Source organism: Pyrgilauda ruficollis, unplaced genomic scaffold (assembly GCF_017590135.1).
Source record: "Pyrgilauda ruficollis isolate IOZ18807 unplaced genomic scaffold, ASM1759013v1 scaffold33, whole genome shotgun sequence".
Classification (NCBI taxonomy): Eukaryota; Metazoa; Chordata; class Aves; order Passeriformes; family Passeridae; genus Pyrgilauda; species Pyrgilauda ruficollis.
This window is the reverse complement of record NW_024524711.1, coordinates 3,561,655-3,584,231: the sequence shown is the minus strand read 5'-3', so window position 1 is coordinate 3,584,231 and position 22,577 is coordinate 3,561,655. Positions and strand designations below refer to the sequence as shown.

General features: G+C 43.6%; 1 protein-coding gene across 1 annotated transcript; it reads right to left on the bottom strand.

The window, feature by feature from the left end:
* Positions 1 to 969: 969 nt before the first annotated feature.
* On the bottom strand, positions 970 to 5,263 carry SYPL1 (synaptophysin like 1). Its single transcript, XM_041474653.1, has 5 exons — positions 5,192 to 5,263; positions 4,401 to 4,519; positions 3,011 to 3,215; positions 1,996 to 2,184; positions 970 to 1,134 (listed from the first exon to the last, which is right to left on the bottom strand). The coding sequence occupies exons 1-5, from the start codon at positions 5,261 to 5,263 to the stop codon at positions 1,018 to 1,020; spliced, it is 702 nt and encodes a 233-aa protein (XP_041330587.1). The 3' UTR covers positions 970 to 1,017.
* Between the last annotated feature and the right edge of the window lie 17,314 nt (positions 5,264 to 22,577).

The window sequence follows — 22,577 nt, the reverse complement described above, 5'->3', positions numbered from 1 at the left end:
AAACAGTTTAAACAAGCCAAAAAGAGTTGGACAGCCTTCATATTAAGTTTGTCAAGACATTCTTTCTGGGCAATTCACAGGGAGTCAGACACCTTAATAAAGAAGGCCACATGAGAAGACCCAAATATCATTTCCAGTGAATGAGATGAGCATCAATGAAGAATTTGTCATATTCAGACATCTCCCCTTACATCCTTTCATGCACAAACTTTGTTCATGCACCTCAAAAGTTATAGAGAGAAGCCTAAGCAGTAGCAGACTATATTAACTTTGATTTCTACAGTATTTGTAGGTGTTTTGGGCCATACTTTATTTTTCCTCCCACCCCCACCTCCTTCAAGTGTTTAAATTATCTATTGCACCCATATACAAGCCCTCATATTAGGAAGATTAGAAGCTATGAACTCATTCAGCAAATTTCCTTGTTCAGAGATCGTCCTCAAGCCATTAAACAGAAACAACATATTAAGCATAGAAGTAATGTCCTTCCTGACAGGCCCAGCAGCAGATCTGATACAATGATCTGAAAGGACTATCTGGAAACCTACACATCTTGGCTGCAAATTGGGCAGAGCTATGATTCTACTCATGTGACTTTTGCAAGATATCAGTGGAAGGAAGAAACTAAACTGCATTTTCACCTGCTCTGGGTGAATTTACTTTCCATTTTTCAGAGAAGACTTGGCAGAGCTAAACATGATGCAGTAATAACCCAGACAGAGTTCCTTCTCAGCCATGCCCCCTATAAGGCTAATTTAAGAACCAGAAAGGGTCAGCATCCAGATAACCTCTTCATTTCACTCTTCAAAAACTGTAATATTATGCTGCATAGCCTTGAAAGACACAACATATTTCATGATAATTAAACACTTCAGTTGGAGTACCCAAGACCTTACATCAAACCATAGTACAAAACAGAAGTTTGTATGAATTATCAGTCATTACTGAATCCTAATGGCTCCATGCTCTTGATAGTGTGATGTGAAAGTGGAAGCACTTCAAAATATCAAGTTGTTTTTATACCCTTTCAGTTGGACTTTCAGAAATCCTGTTCCATTGGCTGTGTAAGTTGGTGTCCTTGTATACAAGCCAAACATTTCCTGCCCATAAAACCGTATTAACCAAGCCAAACACCTGTAGGTAAAGAAAGAAAAAGGGGGGACAAGAAATGCAGCATTAAATTTGTTGTGTTTTATTGGGTTTTGTTTTTCTTTTTATTAAAACAAGCCAGACCAGTAACAAGTACTATCTTTAGCACTCCTTTCATTTGGACAAGAAATTTCCAATCTCTACAGAGTAATATAAGCTATTTTAGCCATTTAACAGAGCTCTTTGTAGACCAGATAGTTAAATTTACTCTATACTTTGCACAGTTAGACGAATTCTTTTCAGCCACTGAGCACCCCCACATATGCACTCTCATACCAAATGACTGATTATTATTAGGCCAATGAATAACAGCCTGAGTTTAGAAAAGTGGGATTCACTAGGCAGATCATACAATAAGCCTAATTTGCTCTGATATCAAGCATTCTTTGTACGAACATGAGCTTCATACCATTATGATACAAGGAACCTCAATTTGATGTGTAAAAATGCTCACAGAGTAAAAAGCTAGGTTCAGCACCAGCACAGCATTTCCTCTTTACTTACATCAGTCATCAAACCACTTGGGTGGCTCAGTAAGATATTTTAAGTTGCTCCTGGCTAAAAGCATAAATAGACACTCAAATATGTCTAGAAATGCTGCATGTAACAGCTCTAGAGGCAGATCCTGCAAGATGTTTCTCTTAATTTCCTTTAGAAAAAAACTTGTTTCCTCCAAGAAATTATTTGCTCAGTGTTTTACCACAGTATTAATGGACCTGAATGACAAATAAACCATAAAGAAATCTTAACACAGCAACACATGCAATCAGTAGAACAGCACTCTCAGGTACCATTTGTTGCTTCCCAACACATTTATTGTACCCATTAGGTGGAAGGCATACATACCACAGACACATTCAGGATTCCCATGCTGGTCACAGAAAGAAAATGGCAAGTTGTTCCTGGTGCTTTGCAGGACTCAATTCCTGGAACAATGCTGGCTCCTGTGGACACCTTGATGTCAGCAAGCGCCTTTGCCCAAACAAAAGTACTGACCAGCCACAGAAAGGCTATCACAACACTGATTGCCAAGTCCTACACAAGAGAAATACTCATTAATAGGTTTTAAAAAATGCAGGAATATATAGATGAGAGCAAAGCAGAGGCAGTATCAGTTATATGACCAAGATAACTGCATCAGTGCTAACAATCACTAGGAAATTTAGTCATTAACAATGTTATAGTTACAACTCAGTGCTGATAACCAGCTACAAAACTTTATGCTTGAGCTTGAGAGATGCAAAAGACAACGTTAACCTAAGAAATCTCTTTCTAAAATCTGATGTCTAGCACGTATTTTATGAGAACTTAAACCAAAGTTAAGTAAAGTGAGGGTTATGGGATAAGAGCAGAGGATTTAAATCTGGATGGCTGATAGTGACTTTTCAAACCAGATTTTAGCCTAAGTCCATTTTCAAGCATGTTATGAAATTTCTCATTCAGAGCTTCAGTATTGAAGGTGTCTAAAACTCACAATGCAACTATTTTCCTCTGCCAATTGCAGCAGTGCTCTATACAAAGAAATTTCACATTAACAGAGGAGGTCCCACCTATGGAACAATTGTATACTCAATTGCATGATACAAAAGAAAAGTTGTGGTGAAGATACTGTTCCCCTGAAAAAATGAAAGTTCATTCCACTGCTTCAATAACTGCATAAGGTGTGGTGACATGGATGCCCAAGGGCTTTGGGCCCCTTTTCTGCTCGAGCGCTGTAGGGACCAGTCTGAGATACAAAAGTTAAATGGAGTGTGAATAAAAGTAACTACTGGATATTCACCAATTATTCTTGCATTAGCAATATTTCTCATCTTTCTGCAGCTTCAAAGTCAAAGCATTAAAATATCTCAGTATTACTTACAGTTAGTGGAAACTTGTTATTTTGCTGATACACACGGTTATACCCAATATATACCGCAAGGGCAGTAATAGAGTAGAGGAACACCAATGCTGCCAGTGTAACAAAGAAGTGTGCAGGAGAGGAGAAGTCACCCATGAGGTAGACATCAGTCCAAGTACCACCACAGCCTTTTGGGTCTGGTGCACTAAATACAACAGTATTCAACCTGTGAAGATTATATCCATGTAGTCAGAGTTTGCTATACTGTGGGAGTTTCATTATTTATACTTCATTATTATTATACTCCATGCTTCACAGCAACAGAGCTTCAGCATTCTGATTGTATAAGTTGACTCTGAAAGATACACTATAGATATCTAAGTAATCAGTTATGCAACAGAGAGGTTTGTCAAGCTCTCTGAAGATTGTATTCAATCCTACACGAAGATATACAATAGTACCTTCAGGAGAAGAACCCTAATTGCGTTTTTAGAGCAGTTGAACAAAAAATTCTCCATTTGGAAGCAGACAGCAACATTACTTGAGAGACTTGCAGTTAAACAAGGTGATAAGGACTTAAAAGGCATTATGGCTACAAAAAACACAAGCACTGAAGCTGAGTAAATAAAGCTGTGTGACTACCATTGACCACTCTGTGACCAGCACAGAATTATTTCAGATCCCCACTCTCCCCTCCAAATGCTATCACAATGCTGGTCTTTGTGACTAAATTCTCTGCTGTTGTAGTGTTTTTTACTGGCTGTCCATTGAATCAATTTCTATATCAATTTATGTTATCACACTTATTGAACACATATGGAACACCAACCACTCTGCACTCTTCATAGTTGTGCAGCTGCAAGAGCAAAGAGGAATCCCTCTTCCTCCTGCTCCAGGAAAGGAGCTTGTCTCTACAAGAACACTGCAATGACACTGAAGTATTTAGGTTTTTTGTGCCCAACATCCTCACCAAGATAATGTTGGAATAAACTGAAAAGAATTTTCCATTCAGTCTCTGAACAAAAATAAGATAATGGCACATTCAAAATAATCTTATCTGGACCTCCAAAGCAGCTACAAATTGATGGAGAATTAGGCTGTCAAAATGGATTGAGGTTTTTTTTCTTACTAATTACTTTCTGTAGCATTCATACACTGCTAGACTAGAGCTTAAGATAGAGTAATACAGAACATAATAGCCTACGGCCATTTCTAACTACTTCTGTCTATAAGGCACTAACAAAATACAGTGCCTTGAATGATTACAACTAAATATTTTGTTGCTGCTACAGAGCAAGCCAGAAGTTTCACATCTTCACTTAGACAGAAAGCATATGATCATAAGGAGGCAGATAGGGAAAAGAGGAATAAAAAGTAATTATCCAGTAATAACTGAAGAGCTAATGCTCACCTGAATGGATAAGCAAAAGCAGCTGTAACTGTTTTGTTTACCACACCTTCACAGGAAACTAGAAGAGCAGTTTCACCTTGAAAGCCCCCACACGTGGCAAAAGCAAAGATGGCAAGAACCTGTAGGAATTGATACAGAGACACATTAGTTCACACCACTAGTGCTCAAAGGAAGCAAACTCAACATCTAGCTGAAATAGCTAAAGACAAGAAATAGCAACAAAGTTAGCAAAGCTGAAGTGATGTCAAGAAGAAAATGCCAAGTTCCTAAAATCCAGAAGTGTAAGCAACACTGCTAACCAAAGCCCATTTAAAAAGTGCTTTCTGTATATCTTATTTTCAGTTGCACAGAAATTTTTTTTTGATTTGTATTTTGCTGGGTTTTTTGTATGCTAACAGCCAGCATAGTATTTCTTGCAGGTGATACAGGAAATATTTTTACAAGTCTTGCATATCCACAACTATGAATTCAGAGCAAGTACATGTTCAGAGTATCACACATCAACTTGACTCTCTAAATAGCTCTTATGCTTCCTTTTTTCACTATCCAGACCTTAAATCTCCAATCATCAGAACACAAAACACAGAGCAGCAAAAGCTGCTGTAACACACTTGTAATTAACACACCAAGTTTACGTATCTGCACTCCAAGGGTGAGGCTGAGGGGCAGCCCAGTGCTGGACCCCAGCAGCAGCAACCTGGGGCAGGGTCTGCCAGCCCAGGGGCTCACACCTCCCCAGGGGTACCCAGCCCAGGGGCAGCAAAGGAAACAACCCCCCCAGCTCCACTCACCCATTCAAGGACCTTAACAAAGCCCAGAGGCTCCAGGAGTGTGCTGAAGTCCATCCTCAAGCCCACCACCATGGGAGAGACCAAGGCAGCCAGCAGGAACCAGCACCAGCCAGCTGCTGCAGCATCCCGGGCAGCTCCTATAAGGGCAGCCCCTGCCCCACCCCTCACCTGGAGGTGGGCATGGACCCACCCACACTCACCAGCTGGGGCTCCTCAGCCCCAGCCTTGGCTGGGGACATGTTGGCTGTCACAAGGGGGAACAGCACTGGCCATTTTGTGCCATGAGGCAGTGTCACCCTTGTTCCAAGAATGACACAAGAACAGGTGAGGGACCCAAAGCAAGAGGAGAAAAGAAGGGTTTATTACAAGAACAGGAAAACAAAGTGGAAAAACACCACCTGCAGATTGTTTATACAAGCAAGTTATCACGTTCTTACAACTCCCTAAAAATTCTCACAAGCCACTGTGAAAAACAATTGCAGTTTTTCTCTCCCTGACTGCCTGGCATCCACAAGGCAGCAGTGACTTCTTCTTCTTCCTCTCTCCCGCCCAGCACACTTTAGACAGTCCTATGTGCTGTACCTTGAGCTTGATGATTTGATGGCAAACGAGGCACAGGCACCTGACAGTCTATGTGCTTGCCAAAATCTCATTGACTGCCTTTGACTATTTAAGCTTTAATTGTTTTCTGTGACTGCACTTTGTTGCTGCTATGTTAATCATCAGTAAAAGTGAAGAGCTAAAACTCATGGTGAAGAAGGTTTGAGGACTCTCAGAGGGGCTGCCCTCTGCCCTGGCCAGACCATGGATAGCCAAGGTGGCCATGGGCACAGCACTCACTGCCAGTTTCCTGGCTCTCATTCAAGATTCTGTAAGAATTTCTTCTGGGATTGGTGGGGGCCTTTGAGGAACATCAGGGTGTCTGATGCTGCTCTTGGGAAGGGGTGGCTGTGGGAGGCTGTGGCTGCTTCTAGCAGGATCCAGCGGATCTGGCAGTTTATAGCAAGAGCTGCAAGCAGACCCTGGCCAAAGGCCCAGGTCCCGGCTGAGTGCCATTATTGCTGCCAGGCAGCCTTGAAGGAGGTGCTGAGGAGATGCCAGCGGACGAGTCCAGGTCCTGGGTGTAGCTAGAGGCTGCAGCATGCCAGGCAGCCTTGAAGGAGGTGCTGAGGAGATGCCAGCGGACGAGCTGGCCTTGAGTCCAGCTCCTGGGTGTAGCTAGAGGCTGCAGCAGCTTGTGCCAAGGGGGGCCTGCAGCCTCCCCAGGGCAGCAGATGTGCTCAGCTGTGGTGGTGGTAGTGGTGTGCTGAGGGTCTCAGTCCCAGCACTGCTGGGATCAGCTCTCCCTTGGCTCAGATGGAGCTGCTGAGGGGCTGCAGCTCTCCAGTCCTGGGGCTGACAAGCCTTGGGGCTCTATGGACCTGAGACCAGCAGGTAAGGAAGGACTGCTCAGGGCTGTGGAGGCTGGGGACTTGGCTGAGTCTGCTGTGTAACAGATGTCCTTGCTGTGAATAAGTCATGGGAGGCCAGCCAAGGGTGGGAATACAGGAGGAAGCTTCCAGGCTGGGGACTACCTGTGAGAATGGTAACAAAGGCAGTGCTCAGCTGGCCTGGGGCTGTGCTGCTGCTGCACCCTGAGTGGCTGCATCTGCCATTCTCACGCAATTCAAGGAGAATTTTTCTGTGCAATGACCAAGAGAGGTGCTGACATCTGCCTGCTGCTGCAGATCCTGGAGGGAGTACAAGCTAAAGCTGTGAAAATGATGGCTCTTTCCTTTCTTTTGCTGCTTTGTTAAATAGCACATAAATCTCACAGAAAATCCACCATGATCCAGACAAGTATGCTGAGGGTTCAAGCCACCCTGGTTAGCTTCACTGCCTGCATAGCTAGTGCCTTTAAGGAGTAAAATAGGAGTGTAAAACCAGGGACAGACCAAGATGAAATGTCTATTTGCTCATCTTCTTGACTCCATGCCAAATAAAATCTGTTCCATATATGTGGCATATGCAATCTTAGTTCAGCCTAAATGAACCAAGTAACTCTTTGTCCTCTCATCCAGTGTGCCTCTGTAATTTTTTGTCTTCCTTCTTCTGCATTTTCTACTTCAATCCTATAAGCAATGTATCTCCCTAAAAATACATATAGACATTGGTTTGATTACTCTGCTTTTCCACTTGTCAGTTAATTAAAACCACTTTATTGTTTAAAGCATTTTTCAAAAAGACTCTTAGCCCTGATTTCTATGCTTTTTCTTCCTCAAGCCTTGTCAGATGTCGAGTATGGATGTACTCTGAACTATATACAATGTTCTAGCTGTGGGCTTGTTAATTCAACATTGGAAAAGGCTCTTAATTTTTCACTTCATAGAACTTATCTTTTCCCTGAGTTTAAAAATATTTTGGAACATTTCTGCTTGTGGATTTTATTCCAAAGTGATACCAAACATTTTAAATGCAGGTGGCTCTTCTGAATGGCTAATTTCATAACCTGAAAGCAATTCTGGATCAAGTCTCTGCAAGGGAAGATTTAGGCAGAAAGACTCTATATTTGTAAGGAGCATTGAAAAAGTTCACTAAAAAAAAAAAAAAAAAAAAAAAAAAAGGTTATTTTGATTGCAAAATCAGCTTGGCTTAGAGAAAAAGTGACCAAAGTATAAAAAACTACAGGAAAAAAAATATTAAGAAGGAACAGCCAGTATTGCATTCTGTATTTGGGAAAAAGCAGGACAGAATTAATATGCTAATCATGTAATAAATCCTTTCCACTCTGGCAGGGCTCAGGGGAGTGCTGAGTCACATCTGCTAAAGCTTCCATATCAGCTGTCAATACCCAGCAACCCCAGTTTGGACAGGGCTGATAAAGGAGCTCTGTTAATATGGACAATGCCTGACGGTCAGATCTGAAACGCTGAGATCCAGATCTGACTGCTGTGGCAGTACAGGCCCATCCATTTATCTCTGTTCCTAAGAAAAGAGGTGGGGGGACTGATGCAGAACCCTCTTGACAGGGAATTAAATTAGAACAATGCGGTTAATGTCAAGCTGCACGGTTGTTTGGGAGTCAGTTTTTGCTGATTAGCCGATGCTTAAGCTGATCCAAAGACTGGGCTGATAGATAATATTTGACACTGTAGCGTAGTTTCAGGTTCTGTGAGGTGTTTGGCCTGTTATTTGATGACTCTAGAAGGATATAAAACTCATGTAATCACTGATTTAATTAGAAAACAGGTACCTTACTGTGCTTTAACTGAAAATCAATATTATTAGTGAAAAAAAAAATTTTTCTCAGAATACTGAGTCCCATCCCTTGGAGGTTAAAAAAAGGACAAAACCTGTGGCATCTACATATCTGGTCTCATGGTGTCTGACAAAGCTGTGAGAGAGACCAGTGGGATTCCTGGCTGTCCCAGAGGTGTGTGTGCAACAGAGGCAGCAGAGTGAGGAGACAGGAACTTCCCCTGGAGCATCGTGTAGCAGCTTCCTTTACTAATGCCTGTGGAAGATAATTCAAACTACCTGGATGATTAAGAGTCACAGAAAGCTCATTTTCTAAGAGTGAAAGAGCTTGGGTGGCTTTGCAAAATGCAGGGTAACTAACAGGTATTACTGCTGGCTTACGAGGGAGTGCACGCAGGGAAGGCAGAGATTTATACTGAGACAGTTTTATCAAAAGGATCCTGCATGTAATCGAAGCATATAATTTATATTGAACATAAAGTGTGAAATTCTGAAAATATCTTCCAACAGAAGACAAACACTGGAAGTTGTTTTATAGGGAATTCAGAATATTTGCAATATTGTTGTTTGTGATAGCAGTGGAAAACTGGTTCATGGTGTTCTTTGCCCATCCAATCCCCTATGCAGTCCAAACAGGGATTAATTCAGGGAAGTCCTGAGCTTTGTGTTTGCAGATAAAGCAAAAGTGGGTGATTAAGTGAATACTTATCTGTCAGGGGAGGAACCATTGCCCAGGACTGCTCTGTCCCCAGCACTTGTCCCCATCACTGTCTACTCAGCAGGGCTGGAAACACCAGGTGAGGAAAGTGCTTTTCTTTCTCCCATAGTAAATAAAGCTTATTTGCCACATAACTGTCTGCAAATAGCTCCTTGTCATGTAATGATCTGCATTTTGTTAGTTATCTGCATGTTTTCAAGTATCTGCATAATTCTATTTCCTTGTACACTCTGACGCTTTAAATCTTTCCTCTTCAGACCTGTAAATATATTTATTTTTCAGTTTATTTCCTGCTGGCTCTCTAATAACAACATTAAGTTAGATTGTTCCTTTTTTTCTGACTTCTGTAGCACACCTCTGCCTTTACTCCAAAACTTTGGAAATCACTGTTTAATGTGTGTTTGATCTTTGCTGAAAGTCCTTGAGACATATTCCACCACATGTGCCAGTCATCTTTTACATCCAACCAGGTTTTAAGTTCTGTGGCTAATACAAGTTAGTTTTTACAAGATATTGTACCATTGAAAACATCTAGTTATTTTACACTGCCTCTCTTTCATTTACTCATATCAGCTTAGCTATTTCTGAGCTATTGCTGGTATCCTTGCTGCCTTGAATTTAAATTTTCTACTACTGCACGTGGAAAAATGCTCATTATTCTCCTTGATACCTGTAGAAGAGCAGGGGGTCGTGTCCCCTACCCCCCACATTTCTGTGCCCATTTCCAAAGGGCAAGAAGGCACACAGCCCTGCCCAGAGCGGCGGTGGCTCACCTGGGAGACGATTTGAGCAAAAGTTTCTTACAGCTGCCCTTGCCTCCCCGGCAGTGCGATTCACACACGGGATCACAGCTTACAGACGAATCCTGCGGTTAATTTCCATAGTTTATCCCCGGTGGGTGTTGGTTGGGGGCCATGGGACCTGCCCTGGGCAGTGTGCTGCTGCGTGCCTGGCTCTCCGAGCGCTCCTTGGAAAACCATCGCTGGAGAGAGACTTCTGGAAGATATCAATTAGCTGTAAAGGACAAAGAATATGGTGTGTGCAGCTGGAATAAAAACTCTAAGTTGTACTGTAGAGCTGTGAATCCTCAGGCAGGATTGACCGGGCTGTTTTTTGGAAGGGTTTGTCTGGGAATGCGGGGCTGTGCGGAGTCCTGTTCCACCATCTAGCGGCGCCTTGAGACAGCGCACGCCGTGGGAATGCCGCATTTTCAGAAGGAAGCCTTCATTAACTCAATAAATTACCACCAATTTATGTTTGTCATCTCTGAAAGCCAACAGGATTTCCTGGATGAAGGCAAGCCATTAAGAATGCCGGGGTGCTGGTTTCCAGGCGGTGGAAAGGCGGTAGGAAGCACTCTGCTGCAGCCAGGCCACCCAAGCTCAGCGCGGATCTGCAGCAGCACGCTGAACACGCTCTGGTCTCACCGTACTGCACATCATCTGCACCTGCCAGCAAAGCACAGCTCTGTATGCCACTGTTCATTTACTTTTTGATGAATCTAGAAATCAGAAAAGCCCTTCCCCTTTTCCTTCTCTTCATTTCTTGACAGCAAACTCTGAGAACTAATCTAGTAAATTAAGTTTTGACCACATCATGGCACTTTAGGCAATATCTGCCCCTCATGCTTCAGCCAGCCTCTGGCTTTGTGGTGTTTTATTGTTCCTTGGTTGGCACTGACAGCCAAATAAACACGCTCCCCCCATGGCTGCGCTCTTGTCTGCAGAAGGTTATACTGTCGCACATTTGAACTAATCAGGACAAAAAATAAACCCATAAATAGGATTTTTTTTGATACCAAATGGATGCAAAAAAGGCTTGTGCATGCACAAAGCAGAAGGTGTTTTGAGGGAACATCCCAGGAGCATCTGAACACAAAGAGTGGAATTCTGCTGCCAGCAGAAAACCCAGGAAGGAAAAAATACCTTTGGAGCTCCCAAATGTATCAACCTGGACTCCTGAACTGGAGCCAGGATCAGCTCAGGGCCTGCTGCAGCACTGACTCTCAGCACTAAAGAAGATTTTAAATGTGCCCATTTATTTGATGGATGGATAAAACACAGCATCCACTGCTGCTATGCTGCTGTGCAGCAAATGCTGCTATAAAATTGTTTGCATTTTTAGCCAAACCTCATTAAAAGTTTATGTATAATTAATTATACAACTGAGCTGAATGCATTTTTTTTTCCTTCTTTATTTTTCTTGAACTTTCTGGATTTTCCAACTGTTGACAAAGTATGTGCTAATGACATCATTATGAAGTTCTGTTGTTTACTGTTTTCTTCAACAAGTATTAATTTTATTGACTTTGGCAGAGAGATTGGTGTTTTGCATGATTTCAATAGATTTTGTTACACAGAGGCATAATATAAACCAAGATGTTCCAGAATAAACAAGACTATTACTACCAGATGGAAATAGTTGTGAAGCATTATTGGACTTGAAAAAACAAAAACATTTTAGGAAAAACATTCTAGGAGTCAGCTTAATAATTTTGAAAACAATGTCTAAGTCTAAAGTACTGTTTTTGGAGGAAACAACGGAAGGATATAAATAGTAATTATTTCAGATCTTTCTACTTTATCATCTATGCACATATTTAGAATATGAGAGTAAAAAGACTTGCCAACACACTTGAGTTAATGCTGTAATTTGAATCTGAAACGAGATATTTCTCATTATAACACAAATCAAGGCAGCTAAAACAGAAGACAGTCTGGCAGCAAACTTACTGAACTTAGGGACAGGAGATGTTGGCTGAACTTATTTGTAGAGCTGGTCAATTGGTTAATTGGGATTTTCAGATGAATTCAAAATTTATCCTGGTAACAATAGCTTATGCAATCAGTGGATAACGAGCCCTGGCAAATGATAGGTTTATAACTCAAATCCAGGTCATGGACATCAGGCCACAAAATAAAAATTAATCTATTTAACAGTACAAGTATTTCTTATTCTAAATGGTGAGAAAGGAAGTCTGTGGAGTTGGGTGGAATAACTATACAGGAATTCAGATGGTCAAACAGGTAATATTTGTCTGCCAAATGAGACACAATAGATATTGTTACAGAGTCTGTTTAGAAATTGAAAGCAATGAAATGCACTGAGTAGATCATATATTTTTAGATCGTGAATTGCAAAAATACCTACAGGTTAAATAAAATGCAGACAGCTGTGAGAAGCAAAGTGAAAACTGAAACAGAGGTTGTAAGAAAATTAAAATGTTGCTTTGTAGTTAATTCAGTTATTATCTGACTGAACTAAATTCTCTAGAAAATGAAACACAAACTAAATAAGTCTCAAGCAGCCCAGGTAATGAAAAAGCCTTTCTTAATGTCATTAAATGCAAATGTTAATCTTAGTCTAAAAGTTCATAGTCCTTCAACTGCAAGGGTGAGCTCTCTTTTGGTGCAAGCCAAGAATTTGGCCAAAATCATCTTCAGGTAGAAAAAGCAAGCTGCACTCTTGGCACTGCAGTCTGGCAGCTGCATGTTTAACATCTTTCCTCAAGACTGCTTCAACACCTGACATTTAGCAGAAACAAATCAAGCAGGCACAAAAGTGATCCTGGCCTTTTTTTGCTGCTTTGAGTCAGGGAATAAATGGAGCCACTACTGGTACCTGCTTGTCACACTGCAGGGTTTAACAGGAGCATGACCTCTGGCAGGAAAATTGAGCCAAGAGATATTGCAATGTTGGCAAATTATCCTAAGAAAACAATATCACAGGGAAAACAAAAGAAAAAAAAAATCTCCTTTATGTGACCTGACAAGTCCAGATTTTCAAGTACTAGGTCTGTAAAAAGCTGGGCCTCATAGAAAGAATTTAGAAGTCATGTATAAGAGTTGATTTAAGACTTTTCAGTCTAAAAAAAGTTTTCTTAACTTTCTAGACCTTATTAGTGCAACATGTGCCAGTATGAATGCAGAGTAAAATGTAATATAAAATGCAGCAGAAAACCTTCATTTCCTAAGACGTTTCAGCTACTGAAATGCGGCCAGGGGCCTGCCTGAACTCTGAGCCAGCTGCCATGGTGTTCTGTGACTTTCTGCTCACAAAGCCTCAGCCTCCAAGCCATGGTGTGCTGGTTGTAACCATCCCTGGACCACTGTCACTCCTGAAATGTGCCTGGGAATTATTTGGGAGCATGTCTACATGAGCAGTTCCTGCCCTGGAGTGCCTCACCAATTTGCTGACTGACAGCACTCGAGGGCAGGTGGCTCCCTTTGCCACTCTTGAATTTTTCTCATATCAAAGCAGCATTTTTGTGGGAGGGCTGGAACACCCACAGAGGGAGAAGTTGCCTGGGATTTTCTTCTCATTCCCTCTTGCAGAGACTCTCGTTGCTCTCCCACCTCTCCAGGCACTTGAGTGCTTGTGTCAGTGCTTGCGAGCCTGGTTTCTCCCTCTAGCCATCACCTCCTCCTTCACACCGCCTCCGTTTCTCGCAGGTCTCTCTCATGCTAATCAATCCTGGGGAAATGTTTCCATCCTCCCGTGGTGGGAGATGGAAGGCAGCAGGAGGCTGGCAAGAAGCCAGCCAGGCACGGGAATACTAATAACCCTGCCTTTTGTGCTCCAATTCCATTCTATTGTAGCATCCTGCTGTACGAGCCATCTCACCAGCCATCCATCCGACTCATAAACGAGCCCTTTGCCCACAGAAAAGTTTGAAGAGCAGAAAGCTGAGAAGGGAGATCTGTGTTTCTTAATTATGTGCTTACTCTGGGGCCATCGACGCCTGCTGGTGCCGCTGCCCGGTGTCTTTCAGCAAGCACACTCCCGGCAGCAGTGCCCGGCGCGGGCCGTGCCCGGCTGTGCCCAGCGCGGCGGAGGCACCGCTCCGTGCCGCCGGGAAACGCGAGCAGCGCTGGAAACGCTGGGGTTTGACAAGCTTCCCGGGGATTTTTCCAGTAGCTGGTTTAATCAGTCCTGCTGCTGGTCTGTCACCCCAGGCGGCATTTCGGAACATAAACCTCTGAGGGGCACAGCAAGCTGCGAGGCTGTCCCAGCTCGGCTGGTTCTGCAACGCCGTAAATCCACTTGTGTTTCCTCCCTTCATCCCTCTTGCACTGAGCATGCACCAAATTCTTGGCTGTGCATAGTGCCTAAAATTTCCACCTTCTCCATGCTCTCCTGTTAACATCCAAAACAGACGGTGTGGGTTTTCTAGGATCTTCCTCAAACAGGTATATACAGGCTTGGCACATAATGTATCTGCCCATAATCTACATTAGGATATGAACTTCAAGGACCTGATTAAAATGCATAGTGTTAATAGAAGGCAGAATTTAGGCCCTAAAAGTTTTGACAGGACCTTCTGTAAGATAGATTTGATTTTTTTTTTCATCAAGTTGCTATAAATTAAAAATAACAAATGGAATAGCAAATGGACTCCCTCACTAAATCCTGTGTGTCACATCTCATTTAAGGCTGGGACAAAAACTTCTGTACATTTAGATATCTTTCCAACCCCCCGTTTTGAGCACAGCCAGAGAGTATGGGCATACACAGGCAATACAAATTTAAAATTTCCCATACCACACTTGCACCCACAGTACATAATAACTCTGTAGCCTCCTTTTTAGCCTCCTTTTGCAAACGCCCATTGCCAAGTGAGAGGGTTTAATGGCTTGGCACAAGATTCAAGCGGTGCGGGAATGTCCTTGCTGAACTGCGACTGAATGTCAGCAAGCCATTTGCTGAGATTGTTTATTCCTTGCGGAACACTTTGCTTCCACTTAAACTGTTTGATTACAAGTAAAGGCTCCCTTCCGAGGGCAGGCGGAGCGGCCTCGCTCCGTGCGGAGCCCAGCAGCTCCCGGAGCTCCCGGAGCCCGCCCGGCCGGGAATGCGCTGCTGAGGAGCCGTGCCCGGTTCCAGCCGGGAATGCGCTGCCGGAGCAGCCGTGCCCGGGGCCGGCCGGCAGCGCCCTCGGGCCGCTCCCGCGTCCTCGCACACTCACAGGACCCCGGCGTGCCTCGGTCCAAAGAGCTCTGCATCCATGGCAGCCAGCCCGCTTGTGATTTTCCAGCGGCACGTGTTCAGCGACGGCTGCCGTTGGCTTTGGCAGATGCAAGGAAAACTTTTTGTAAACCTGGAAAATTCCCAGTACTCACACTCAGTCTGACTGGTGTCCAGTGGCAGCTCCAGACTGAGAACAATCAAGGAGCATAAGCAACAGGATGGAGCCTTAGAAAGGAAGGAAAAAGTGCAAGGAGGGAAGAAGAAAAAAGCAAGAAGCAATTTTTTCCCTCTTCACGAAAATTCCAACTATTCAAAATTTTCCAACTATTCAAAATTTAACAGTTGGTCCTCAAAATGATGCTGGTTTTAAGCTATGCATTTAAAAATCAGGTGCTTGATATAGCTGAGATCCCTTTGATTTGTTTTTTGATCCATAACCTTTTGGAGGTCACACTTGCCAGCTTTTCTCCACAGTCTCAATGACTAAACCCCTGCTTTTCATTGTCGTGAAAGCTGAGATCCTCACATAATCATATGACTCCAGAAGCTGAGACAGAAGTACACCGCGTTCCAAGGGACCAGCCATCAGAATGCTGGCAACGCTGCAAAATTTCCCTGGAGGACTCATCCTGCTGTGCTTAATGTCCCAAAAATAATGTACAAAGTCTCAGACGAGATGAAGGAGCAATCTAAAGGGCACATTCAGCCCTTTGCAATTAACCAGCAAAGTCCATAGATCATGCCCCTCTCAAGCAGGACCTGTCCATCTAGGTAATGCTGACATTCATCTTGACCTCAGGACTGGATTGAATTTCCCTCAAGGTGCATTCAGAAGAGCCAACAGCTCTTTTGGTGGCTGCAAAAGTGAATGGACACAAAATCTCAGATCTAGAAAAGGTTTTGGGGTTTGTGTTTTCCTTTTTTTTTTCTTTTTTATTTTTTTCTTCTTTTCCTTCTTATAAATCACTTACTCACCCAAAACCTCTCAGGTGTTGACCAAAAACTGTATCTAATTTAGGAAGCATCTTTTGGATTAAGGTAGTGGTATGATATATACAGAAAAAAAAAAGTACAAAGTATTTTTATTTACAGACAAAAATTCCACTATTACATATTTTATGTTCAAATGCTCTTGTTTTTCCATTGTGGAAGCACGTTTTATTCTGAAATGTTCTAATAAATTCCAAGCAGATCAGACACAAAACACATCATTTTGGATCTGACAGAGCCTTTCAGCTGTGTGTGATATAAATGAGGTTTGCTTCAATTGCCATATTAAGAAAATCAGTCCTTGGCACTTGTCTCGAACGTTCTGACAACGCTAAAAATTGCCCAGAAGCCTGTGTGGAGCCAGGGTGGGAGCAGAACCCCTCGACACATGAAGCCATCAAAGGGATTTGCCACGGCAGGGGCTGCTTTGGGCAGCGGAGCTCACATCGCACCGAGCTGCTGCCTCCTGCCCCGGGCACTCCGCTGAGAGCAGAGACTGTGCAAAAGCTTGGGGGGAGCAGGGGGTGCCCATGGACTCTGCAAGCAGCTGGCAGCGCGTTTTTCTGTATTTCTGCATTTCTGTATTTCTGTATTTCTGCATTTCTGTATTTCTGCATTTCTGTATTTCTGTATTTCTGTATTTCTGTATTTCTGTATTTCTGCATTTCTGTATTTCTGTTAGTGTGAAACACCCAAACGCGCTTGCCCATGGCCCTCTCATGGACATCAGCGGCACTGCATCCAAGCGGGATGATTTTAGATGCTGGTTAACTCTTTTGTCTTATTATATAAAAGATATTACTACTGAAAAGAAAAAAAAAAAAAAGAGCAGACAATATCTGGGATTTTTTTTTCTCCATTATTTACACAGCCAGACAGAAGGTTTTGTTATCTCCTAGGTTCTGGAGCAAGTTTGGACTGGAAGATGTGCCAAGGTGTCATGGTTTAACCTCAGGCAGCAATTAAGCCCCACATGGCCACTTGCTCACCTCCCACTCTTTCATTAGGATGAAGAAGAGAATCTGTAAAAAATTAGAGCCTGCAAGAGGCACTGAAAGTCCTTCACTTAGGGTCAGCACTACTGAGCAGCAACGGAAAATCGGTGTGACACCAACATCATTCCTGTGCTAAATCCCAAACACAGCACTGTACCAGCTACTAAGTAAAAAAATAAACTCAATCCCAGACAAAACCAGGACCGAGTTGACAGCTGTGGGAGAAAGTGGTATATGCTGAGAGAATAGTGTTTGGCTATTCCAAAAGTAAAAAATAACTCTGTTTTGGCTACACACTTCAGGAGAAGGTGTTTGGCAGGAGTACTGAGGGGGCTTCTTGTGTCAGGTTTTACCCCTGTGATGTTTTCCCAGTGCCTTTCCAGTGGCAGGGGTGGGGAAGAGTGCCCCAGCACAGGGTGGGGTGACATGCCTGGCTTTGGTTCAGCACAAAAATAAAATGCTGAGTGATGGAACACGCTCAGACAGGAAATCACTTATTTCCCTGTGCAACTGGTATGACAGCAATGTTGATATTGGATCTTCCCTAGCTGAAAGAAAAAATAGGCCTGATTTCAGTACAGACGAGTCGATGCCTCACTCTGCAAGTTGGTTTTCTACAGCCCCTGTGCACAGAGTATCAACCACACAAGCTGCCAGAGGTGGATGGTTCTACATTTATCTTCCTTTATCTACAAGATGCATAGCCCTGAGTAAGGGAAAAAATAGACATTTAATTTTGTTTGGTTGTACCCAGTAAGAAACAATGAAAGATTTTCCAATTGCACTTGAGGTACTTTCATTTCTGTTGCCCTTGAGACAGAGATTTATATCCTGTCGCTTGAGAATATCTGCTTGCACTTTTAAATCCTGTGATGTCTTTGGGGAAGAGGCTAATAGTCTTCAGTGACAAAAAAATCTCCTCTGGTCATTTCATGTGGGAAAGCTTTGAATTTCCTGACACTGCTGTTGTAATTCTCACTGCAGTCATGATTCCTCTGAAAAAGATGTCATGAGCTCTGCTCAGCCCACTGGCCAAAAGAGCAAACCTCATCTTGGCAGATATGTATTTGTTTCTTTTTTTCCCCTCACAATTTGCTCTTCCCGTGTTGCCAAGAACAGAAAAGACAGAAAGAGCTATGGTTTCATCTATCATTTCTCCAGTGCTGCAGGTGGTTCTTAGCTTTGGAACAAAGTGGGAACAGGGAGTATTTGGGAAGTCGTGTGGCAGCAATTGACTGTAGGGGAAAATCAGTGCTCCCCACCAAACCAACCCAGCCTCGTGTGCATAGCCAGATGTTCTGTTTCCAGATGCTACATTTTGCTCTAGCTCCATTTGCAGCTGTCAGTGTCAACCCGAGCTCTCTGTTTTACCAGCAAATATTTCAACTTGATTTACACATTAACAGGCTCAGGTTAATTAATTTCCTTTAAAATGTGTGGAAAAGGAGACTTGCACCAACCAAGAAGTTAGGGAATCCTTGTGAGATGGCATATGAGAGTCTGAGAATGAGGTACAGATGGCACTAATGTCACTCTGTGTCTGATTTGTGGTGATTTATATGAGAGCAGTCAGGGACAGCCACCCTGTGGGTTTTCAGTCCCAGGAGAACAAAGCCTGGGGGCTGAGGTGGTGCCAGCTGTGGCTGCCACATGCCTTGGACTCACACTCCCTGGGTTTGTTTGGCAGCTGCTTTTCAAATCCCTGCCTTGCTTGCAGAAGCAAAGGGTGGCAGAGCAGCAGTGCCCCAACTCCTCCAGAGTTTCCTAATTTTGTTTTAAAGGTAGTTTTTCCTTCGAAAAAAAAATCATATTTGTTCCTCTTTGTCTACATGATATCTCCCTCTCCTTTTCTTGCAGAAGCAAAGGGTGGCAGAGCAGCAGTGCCCCAACTCCTCCGGAGTTTCCTATTTTTGTTTTAAAGGTAGTTTTTCCTTTGAAAAAAAAAAAAAATCATATTTGTTCCTCCTTGTCTACATGATATCTCCTTCTCCTTTCCTTGAAGCCCTCCCTGTGCCATGCCTGACCCATTGATTAAGCCCATGCATGCCCCAGTGGCCTCACCAGGTTGATGGTCAGTGGCCAAGCTGTGCTGGCTGGTTTTCCATTCGTTCTTGCCCTGGCAGTTCCCTGCCAGCACTGGGAGCCGCATGAAATCCCTCCCTGTGACTGTGCCCAACACAGATGTGCATCCTGCCACTAAAGCAATTACACTAAAGAGTAATGGAAAATTTGTTTGTATCCCCACAGAGCCGGGGGAGGTCACAGCAGCCAGGGGCTGCCCGGGCACCTGTGTCACCTGGAGCAGAGGCACATCCCCACATTCCTCACCCACCACCGGCTAATTCATCTTAGCCTTAGCACGCCAAGTTGCTCAGCAAGACTGAGCCGTGCATCGACCTTCCCCTGCCTGAAATCACTTCTTTGGAGTTTTAAAGTCCATCTACTCTCATTAAAAAGAATTACAATCAGTGAGAGATCAGCAGTCACTCTGCAGCAGGCGTGACAAATGACACGGTGATGCGTGTGACACATGGACTGTCCCGTGCACTTGCTGTGCAGTCATTGGTGCTGCCACGTTCTCTTCAGGGAGCCCCATGGTGAGGATGGGGGTGGCAGTGTCCCTGCCAGCTGGGGAGCAGCTACTCAGCCTGGGAACACAGAGGGAGAGAGACACTATCCCCAGCCCTCCCAACAAAAAGTGCCCCAGCACAGGAGTGAGGAGGCAGCTAAGAAATTTGCTTGGACCATAATGGGATGTGGGGAAAGTGCTCACAGAATCAGATGGCTCTTCCTGTGACAGAGGCTGGTGCTGAAGATGCTGAGATTGATTGGTATTGGCTTCTCCCAAAGCTCACAATCCCATCACACAGTGGCAAGTTTGACCAGCAGCCTCGCTCCAACACACTGCTGAGACAGCCGTGAGGGCAGTCTGGTGTCACCCTCATGCCAAAACACATAAATGTGCTCTCCTGTCCATGGGATTGCTCCAGCAGATCCCAGCCTCCAGGGAAGCCTGAGAGGGAACCCACCACTGGGCATGAAGGCTTTGCCTCTTTGAAGAGGTGCAGGACGGATATATGTGTCCATCTGTCCACAGTGCTGGGGACATCCTCACATTTTCTTGTCCCTGAGGAGGACAAACACAGTCTTTCACTCCAGGAGATGTCAGCTCTCTCTTTTGGCAAAATGCAGTTCTGGATCCTAACTAGAGTGCTCCTATGTGGGTTTCTATTTAATTTCTTTCGTGATTAGTAGAGGTTATGAATCATTTTCCTGTGCAAGACCTTGTAGTCCTGTTGAGAGAAAAGAGGCAAGGGGCAAAGCTGGGTGTGATGCATTCTGACACTGGGCTGCAGCTGGGCACCCTCAGCAAGCCCAGTACTGCTTTCTTGTGTCTGAAATCTAAAGCAGCTCAGCTGTTACCTTGGGGCTGGATTAAAAGCAGTATTTTTCATGCTAGCTTGATCATCAAAATAAATATACTAAATAAATAGTTAAAGTAAAGATGGTCCTCAAAAGAAACTGGTTCCATCTAACAACAGAGGAGCTCAGAAAGATGGAGAGGAATAGGAGGAGGACAGTGGGCTGTGATGTGAGCTCAGTGCACAGATAAATTAATTAACAGGTAAAATGCCTACTAGAAGGGAACTAGGAATTGCATGATCCAATGATTGATTAATTAAATACTTATTAAAGGCATACCTGACTGATGATCTTTGATCTTGTATTTGATTTACTCCAAAAGCTCCAGGCATTTATATTTTGTATGGCAATGAATGTTTTATGACCCTTGAATCACCTTGAACAAGGTGATTGACCTTCATTTAACAAGGTTCCCAGTTTTCTCTAGAGCACAGGCATGAAACTTCAACCCACAGCCTGGTCTACACTTGCCTGAAGCTTTCCAGAGCAGCATTACCTGGGAGGGAGTGAACTTTCCACTCCCCAAAAAGGCACATTTCAAAGCTGTTGTGATGATCACAACAGCTGTTGTGTTTTGGAATAGGTCAGTTTAAACATTTTGGATTAAAACAATGCAAAAATGTTTCATTTTAATTTAAATTGTATTTATTTTTTTCTACTTTTTAAGTTAGACTTTTTAAAATTCTACCTGTAGATTAACTTCATATTTGAAGACAAATTCAACCTTTCAGCAGCTCAAAAAAATTTTCTAATAGCTATCAAATAGGCAGATTCACTTAAACCAAGCCTTCCTACAAACTGTTCTGGTTTTAGCAAACTGGCATTTTTTAAGGAAAAATATATTTCACAGAAGAAATTCCAGTCCTCTTCAGCCAAATTCTTGTGTAAAGGCTTTTGTTACACTCAAAGGTCAGTTTGTTTTCTTGGAGAAAGCAAGTTCATATTTTCTTTCACTCTCCTCTTCTAAACCAAAAGGAAATAAAATTAGATAAACAGTCTCCTTTTGGTACTAAAAATGCCATTTTGTATTCTTATAATCTCTATAAAAATGTAGTAAAGTAGCTTAAAACTCCTGTGGCTGAGCTGGTGAACGTGAAGCTGTGGCAGCACCAAGCTGCCAAGGCTCAGAGAGTTTCTCACTGGCTCGCAGAAGCCAGAGGTGGCAATCAGACTGCTTGGGACATGCCCAGTGTCCTGTGGCTCCGTGTGGGGTTTTTGGCTCATTGTTCAGACATCACTGGTGCAAGTCCTGCCAAAGCTCTCAACATGCAAAAATGAGCTGCAGCCTGGGGGTCTGCTCCAATGAAATGTAGCTTTTCTGGCCCCAGGTTTGCCCTTGGGTTTCCAGAGCCAGAATTTCATCCTGGCTGGAAACCCTGCTGCTCTGCCAAGGTCTGAAGGTCATCAGGACTGGGGTGTGAGCCAAGTCCACATGTCCTGCTGTGAGACAGCCCCTGTGAGGACAGACAGACACTGTGAGTGTCCCCCCAAGCCTGGCTGGGGGGACACTGGGCAGAGGGGATGGTGGTGCTGCCACTGCTGCAGGGACTGGTGGAGGGTGGTTGCTGTGGAGCAGGTTTTGGGGAAGGAGAATATAACTTGGCTTTTTATAAGGCCCCTTGCAGTGGGAGATTATTTATCCCATGAGAGAGGTGGGTGCACATCCATTCCTTGCCAACAGGGCAGAAAAGGGAGGTAATGGAGAGCTCAGGCTGCTACCAGGAAATCACACCTACAATGGGAAACAAGTTTGTTGGGTGGAGCAAGGGGCTAAGGCTGTGTCTAAGGTGCCAGGCAGGAGGGTGTGGAGCTGAGGCTGGACCCACATTCCAAGCCCTGAACTGCCAGGGCTGTGCCATGCACAGGCAGCCCAGGTCAATCACCTCTTCTGAGCCTGGCTCTGGAGGAAAAAGGATGTCTCTGTTTAATACATGTTAAAATTCTGCCATCAGTGCAGGAATCAACAGTTTTAGCACAGCGTGGGCGGTGTTGAGGGAATCCTGCAGGCTTGATGTACAATTAAATCTGTGGTTTATCCCTCAGTAAATTAATTATT

What these genes read in the sequence shown, in the direction of transcription:
- SYPL1 (XM_041474653.1), bottom strand. Translation starts at nt 5,263, where the DNA reads ATGGTGGTGGGCTTGAGGATGGACTTCAGCACACTCCTGGAGCCTCTG. An exon ending in TTGTTAAGGTCCTTGAATGG is followed by an intron (nt 4,520 to 5,191) that starts GTGAGTGGAGCT and finishes CAATTCCTACAG; the next exon opens with GTTCTTGCCATCTTTGCTTT. An exon ending in GCTTTTGCTTATCCATTCAG is followed by an intron (nt 3,216 to 4,400) that starts GTGAGCATTAGC and finishes TAATCTTCACAG; the next exon opens with GTTGAATACTGTTGTATTTA.